Source organism: Apus apus, chromosome 13 (genome assembly GCF_020740795.1).
Source record: "Apus apus isolate bApuApu2 chromosome 13, bApuApu2.pri.cur, whole genome shotgun sequence".
NCBI classification, from domain to species: Eukaryota; Metazoa; Chordata; class Aves; order Apodiformes; family Apodidae; genus Apus; species Apus apus.
Window position 1 is genome coordinate 5,288,311 of NC_067294.1, and position 6,606 is coordinate 5,294,916.

The window sequence follows — 6,606 nt, forward strand, 5'->3', positions numbered from 1 at the left end:
TCCCTCCTCTTGGCCCCGAGTTATGGATGCGGGTGCTATGGAAACCTGGGTGACACGCCATTGCCACAACGCCAGGGCCACCAGCTGCACCCTCCTCTCCCAGCCCCACAGGCCCTTCCCCTCCACAACACACCCCCAAAGAAAGTTAGCAGTGCTGCTTCCTGGGCAAGTTCCAGAGTGTGCTCCATCAGTCCCACCGAGGGACCACCGGCTTGCCCTTCCTCAGGATCGGGTGCATCGGTGGCACTTTTTCTCTGGTCCCAGGGCACATCATTTTGGTGCCGAGGGCTGCGTGTAAACCCGCTGCTGCCTGCACACCAGCCCTGTCCGTGCACTGACCCTCCGCGGGCCGTCGCATGACGGGTGGGAGAGCACACCTGGCTGCTCCTGAAGTTTTCAAGATAAAAAGAAGCAAAAAACTTCTGCAGCACGGTACAAAAGCCTTGTAGGAGCCTGGCTAGGGTGGGGACACGCTCACGGGATCTCCCTGCAGCTGGACCCTGCAAGCCCCTCCGCTCCCCCGGCCGGCGGCCCCAGCCGCGTGGCACCGGCGCCCTCTCCCGATGGGAGCCCGGGCCGGAGCGGCGGCCGGAGCGTGCGGGGAAGGGCTTGGGGACGTGCCTGGGGACGTGCCGATGGGCTGAAGCCCGTCCCGAGCTCCTCTGGCCCCTCTAGCTGCGGGCGCAGCCCCCCGGCCCCGCTGCGGCCCCTCTCCCGGCCCTCCCCGGGCCGGCTTAGCTCGCCGAGCCAGAAGAAAATTAAGCCAGGACGCACATCTCCAGGTGGGGGGAGAAGAACTGGCTTCTCAAGTCAGTCCGACTTCACCGCGGCTCCCAAGGGGCCGCTGCGGTCCCGGCCGTGCAGCAGCTGCGGGGCTGCGGGCGGTGCGTGCCGCTGGGGCTGGGACGGGGATGGTGACCCCGCAGGGAGTCACTCTGGGGTGGCACGGGGCAGACCCTGTCCCCCCGGCACACACCTGCCAGCCCAAACCTGTTTCCTCAGCCTCTCTGCAGCGGTGCGGGTGGGCTGCGTGGTTTCACGCGGCGCCTGCGGTGGCTGCACTTGGAGTCGGGTAAAATCCTAAAACCATCGACTGCGTCGTTGAGCCATGGTCCGGTGCGAAGTCATTTTCTTTGCTGACAGTGATGAAGTAGCAATGACGGCATCCCTGGGTGGAGGGGAGGAGCTTTCCTGCTTCCAGAGGCACCTGAAACGGCCCCTCTGGCTGTCGTTGGGAGGGGATGCTGTGCTGGGCAGCTTTGCCAAGGCAGAGCAGCCGGGGCCAGAGCCTGGCTGTGCTGCACCAGGACTTCTAATGGTCTTCCGTGCATCCAGGGGGAGAATTTGCCACAGCCCCCCTGCTAAATAACTTCACTCCTCCGAGTCGTTCTGCATCCCTGCCACACACAAAGCTGCAGCAAAAGTGGGGCTGAGGTGGGCGGTGGCTCCGGGCTGACACAGCCTGGTTAGAAAACTGGTTGCAGGGTAAAAGATGGAGGTTGTGTCAGCAGAACTGGTGAGCACCAGCTTGGACCAACTGGAGAGAGCGGGTTTTTGACACGGAACCAGAACCTGCTCGGGCAGCCAGGGCTGGTCCTTATGTATAAAAGCTCTGGGAGGGGACTGGTTATGCTGGTAAAAAGGTGAGGACTGAGGATCAACTCCAGGAGATGGTGGGATGTGTTAATGTAAAGGCTAAGTAAAATCTCACTGGGGACAGGTGGCATGTCTCTTCTTGCCTGGCCTTGCTAAGGCACAGCCAGAGTTAAATGACACTCAGCCTTTTCCAAAATTTAGTACCAAAGCTGCTAGGAAAAATGTTATCTTGTTATTGTTTATCTTGCTGTGACATCTGGTGGTTCCTGTGAGGATAGGGCCCCACTGCACTGAAAACTTTGCAGAGACAAGTGCTGTATAGCTATTTTTGTTTGGATTTAAGCCTTCCCCTGCAGTGTTTGCCAATTTTAACGAGGCAGCACAACTCCAAGGCAGAAGAGCCTGAAAGGGAAAGAGACTGGGGGCTTTGCTGAATAAGCCTAATTAAAATGCAGGGAAGGAAATGAAACAATGTGAAATATTAATCACTTCCATAAAAAACTCTGCCTTTTGTTCTTACAGTCTAGATATACAAACTGCTTGGGAAGGGAGGGGAGGACAGCAGGCTTGAAAATGTGGTCAGACTGGCAGCATGTGAATGCAGTTATTTTCACTCTCTGGGTTTGGCTTGAAGTCCCCTCTGTGACAATGACACACAGCACTGCTGGTGTTTTCTGAGCTGTGTCCCTAACATGAGCAGACTGATGGCCAAAAACATCCACGTTGTGAGCACTGGGCTCCCATCAAAATCCAGCCCTTCCTGCCAAGCCCAGAGGGGGGAGGCTGAGCCCAGCCAAACGACCCCGTGGGGACCATTGTTTGTTTGGTGCTGAGCAGCTCAGCCTCCAGTCTGGAGAAGCTCTGAAAGTCAGCTTCTCCCCACTCAGAGCTCTCCTGCCATGGGATGTAGGGTCATGGGCTGTGCTGTCCTGCAAGGAGGGGAAATTGAGGCAGCCATCTTGTGCCAAACACTCCTGTTTTTAATCTCTGCTAATTGCAGAGTCACAGAAGACACCCAGCACAACAAGCTCGGTGCCTTTTTATTTGTGCATGTTGTTGCTCAGCAGCACCCAAAGTTCTACGTGCAGCAGTGGTTGTGAGTTTGTGCAGTCTGATTTATCCTATCACCCAGGGGCAACGGCTAACAACCATTACCAGGGCACTAACAGACTTTCACACATATTGGTGGCTGCTCCTGTTTATCCCTCACATCTTTTGTTATGCCTCAGCCCTCACCTGGTTTCCAAAAAATGCCTTTCTTAGGTGTGCGCCTTAGAAAAACAGCATGAAGCTGTGTTTGGTGCCTGGGCTGAAGGCAGAGCTGTGGGAAAGGGGGAACACATGGTGATTCCCAGGGGCAGCTCACTGGGAAGCTCAGGCTGAGACTCTTTTGCTTTTATGTGTCCAGTTTTCCTAATCTTCTTGTTTTGGACCACATCAGGTGAGACAGAGCTGCCAGATACAGAGCACTCAGCACAAAGAGTGTCGTGGGGGAAAAATATCTCCTGAAGAACTCAGCAGTTTGTGCTGGTGCTGGGCAATGGGGAGGGAGGTGTTAAAAACTCAAGTGAGGGTGGATTTGTTACTTGTGCTGTGTTAGGTACAGCCAGTCTGTTACCCTGGGCGGGGGGAGCAGGACTTGAAGGCAAGGACACTGATGAGGGACAGAGGAGCAGGTCACGCTGTGAGGAGCTGGAGGATGTTCAGCCCCACATAGTGAGAGAGGAAGAAATGTGAGATGCCCAGGACTGATGCTGCAAGGAGAATCCAGAGAATTCCACTGCTGAAGTATATCGGGGTGAGCCTGGTGGGAGAGAGGGATCCTGCTGAGCCCAAGCATCACTGCTCTCACCTGGAAACAGTCCCTTCCTCCCTGGAGAAGGGGAGGTGGAAAGGCAGCCTCTGGCTGTCCCCCATCCCCTGTGTGGGGTTCTGTGCCCTGCTGTCACCTTGAGGGAGGACACACACACCCATGAGGGCTCAGGGCAGCTCCAGCCTTGCCCCATGTCTGTGTCTCTGGCCCCAGCCCTGACTCTGGCCCTGCTCACCTTCTGCCCACTCAGCGCCAAGGCTGAGTCGTGCAGGGATCCCGAAGCAGCCAGTGGGAGTCCTGAGCTTCCCTGAAGCACATTCTGTCCCCACATGCAAACCCCCAGGAGATACGATGTACTGCAGGCTGGCAGGGGCATTTACCTTTCTGAGGACGATGCCTTGTATCCCATAAAGTAGCAGTAGCGGGTGTAGAGATAGAGCAGGCCCAAGGCTGCAGCCAGACCTGCAGGTGAGGGAGATCACAGTGACCACCTCCAAAGGCTTTTCAGAACTACTTTGGGCCAAGCAGGTAGCCCAAAGTGAATGAACAGAGGCTCTGTGTCCTCTGGCTCTACCCTCCCGTCAGAGACAGAATTACTGACTTAATTATTGTTTGGAAGGTGAGCAGGATCTGAGGACTGAGCCAGATCCAGTGACAAAACACGTAACGAGCTGCTCTCACCTTGATGGAAGAAGAGTCCAGCCTGCCACAGAACTGCCAGGAAAAGGGGAAAATACTCAGAGGAGTTCACCCTATCAGGAGAGAGGGAGGTCATAAACAAGGGGAAGATTTTCCTTTTTTGCTTCCCCCAGCAGTTTCCAGAGGCTGGAGGCTCCTGCCTTTTAGACCTGATGTCACCATACAAAGTTCCAGGCTTTCACCTTTCCCACAGTTCCCATCCCACCTTTATTCTCAGGAACTAAAAGGTGGAAGGAACGGAGTCTCCAACGCACAAGAAATTAAGTAAAAGATGTCCAGGTCAGACTGGCCACAGAAAGGCTCCTTGAACCACCTCCACTGCCCCTTCACAAGTGCTGCAGCTTAAACCCTGTGGTAAAACCCCAAAGCCACAAGGACGTTCTGTCCCAGCTGGCTGCAGACATGCTGAGGATGAAGTCCATCTTAAGCAGAAAAGGCCAGAGCAGCTTGCACATCATGCAGGAGTGGGAGGGAGCACTTAGGTCTTTGGGTTGCTTGCATACCATGCCCTGTGCCCCTGAAGACAAAGTGGTGGGACCAAGAGATGCTGGATGAGGCTGAGTCTAGGCTGGCAAAAGAGCAGAGAAGAGCGTGGCTGGGGGGATCCTGCTCCTGCTGCCCAGTTGATTACTTTTTTTTCAGTGCTCCACTACAGCAAAAGTGGAAACTTTCTCCCTCTCTGCTTCCCTCCCCACTGCAGCCCTAGCACAGAAGTCACAGCAGAGGGGCTGGATTGTGGCTGTCCCTGTACCAGCCTCACCTGAGGTCTCTCTGACAGCTTGTCCTTCGCAGCAAGTGGGGTTCTGAGCAGGGTTGAAGCTGCCCAAGGCTTTGACACCACTTGGCTAAAACCAGCCCAAGACTCAGGCATGCACATGCATTATGTCTTCAGCAGCCCTGCACTCTACAGCAGAGACTTCTGTGTGTTTTCTATCAGCAATGGCTGGTGTGTTTAGAGCTCAGGAGCCAACAGTCTTGATGCTGACTCTTCAGCCCATTAACTTAACCCTGAGGGAGGTGAGTAAGTGTTGTCTCAGGAAATAAATGGCAAGGAAGGGGAGCGGCAGTGCTGCTAGACATGAGATCTGGAGAACATCTTGTAAGAGAAGTTTCTTACTGTGCTCGAAAGATCCTCTCAAATTCAGGTGGGCCTGAGATCTTTGGAGGAGAAACACCAAACACTCTCCTGGCATAGATCACCTGGAGGATGAAGTAGGCTGCAGCAAGAGAGGAAAATAGAAATGGTCAGTCCTCTGGCTGGGCATGGTGGGGCCAGGAGACTGCCAGAGGAAAGGACAAAAGTTCTGCACCCCCTAACCTTGCACCCCCACATAAAAGATGAAGAAAAATCCCAGGTTAAGTTTCAGACAAGGAAAAGGAATGACCTGGTGCAGCAGTGACGTGAGCAGTATGCACTCAGGTACCACCAGCAGGTATATCCTCTCACATCCTGTGCCACAGACAAGCTACCCAGACACTGAATTAAATTGTCATGCAATGTGAAACCACAGCTGGGAGATGTTCTGTCACTCGCCACAGCCTGTTCTTCCACCTTTCTGCTGCCATGCTCTTTGTATGCTAATGTCTACATGAACCTCAGCTCTGTAAGCCTTTTTCTCAAATAAAGAAATTATACATGTTTGCAGAGGAGATCTACCAACACATTTCTGAACTGAGGAGGTAAGTCAGTTCAGAGGAAGGGCTTCCCTGGCACTCGTTTTGTTGAGTAAATTTCAAAACCCAGACAAGCCATCAGTCCACAGCTGGGAAGTGCCAGTGCAACAGCAGAAAGGAAGTATGGAAGAGAAAGGAAATCAGTGGAGGTTCAGTAGACTGACCCAGCAAGTATTTGTGCATGTGCGTCCAATGGTTCCTACCTTGCTCCAGGACTCCCAGGACTGTCACGGCAGCCAGCAGATGAATCTGATCCAACATATTGACTCTTCCAGACCCTAGAAAATCTGATTTCCTGATCAGAAGGTCCTGTGTCCAGGTTTAATCCTTGCTGATGTGGCAGTCAGCGGTGGCAGCAGGCAGCACAGGCTGGCTCTAATGGAACAGGGAAGATCTGTATGGGGTGTCTAAAATCAGAAGGAGTCTGGCTTGGCTATTATGTGCAGCATGTAAAAGTAAATCAGCAGAGAGAGGTCTAATGGACTATTTCCGTTCCCACCCTCCCTCTTCCAGGAATGAGTTATGAGTAAATGAGAAAGCCAGCAGAGTACTACCATGTGAGAGATAAGAGAGGAGAACTAGGAGCTGAATGGGGGGACAAACTCCAACAGCCCACTAATTTACTCCACCTGGGGCATCTGGTTTGCAATTGCTTCTCATGAAGGGCAAGGCACGTCCCTCTTGCTGATGTTGCATGAGGAACCACAGCCCGGGCTGTTCTGCACCACTGGAGCATCAGGACAGGCAGCGTTTGATGGGACGTGGCACTGCCTGCAGGGACTCTGGGAATCAGAGAATGATTTGGGTTGGAAGGGACCTTAAAG

The 6,606-nt window shown here is 53.8% G+C and overlaps 1 protein-coding gene across 1 annotated transcript; it reads right to left on the reverse strand.

Annotated features, from left to right (window-relative positions):
- Positions 1-2,625: 2,625 nt before the first annotated feature.
- On the reverse strand, positions 2,626-6,210 carry LOC127390277 (leukotriene C4 synthase-like). Its single transcript, XM_051631618.1, has 5 exons — positions 5,986-6,210; positions 5,226-5,325; positions 4,091-4,161; positions 3,790-3,871; positions 2,626-3,400 (listed from the first exon to the last, which is right to left on the reverse strand). Exons 1-5 carry the CDS (start codon positions 6,041-6,043, stop codon positions 3,274-3,276), a joined length of 438 nt encoding a protein of 145 aa, XP_051487578.1. The 5' UTR covers positions 6,044-6,210; the 3' UTR covers positions 2,626-3,273.
- Between the last annotated feature and the right edge of the window lie 396 nt (positions 6,211-6,606).

Coding starts and splice junctions, on each gene's coding strand:
- LOC127390277 (XM_051631618.1), bottom strand. CDS start 6,043: ATGTTGGATCAGATTCATCTGCTGGCTGCCGTGACAGTCCTGGGAGTC. Junction 3,872..4,090: donor TGGACTCTTCTTCCATCAAG/GTGAGAGCAGCT, acceptor CCTCACCTGCAG/GTCTGGCTGCAGCCTTGGGC. Junction 3,401..3,789: donor AAGGCATCGTCCTCAGAAAG/GTAAATGCCCCT, acceptor CTCTCCCACCAG/GCTCACCCCGATATACTTCA.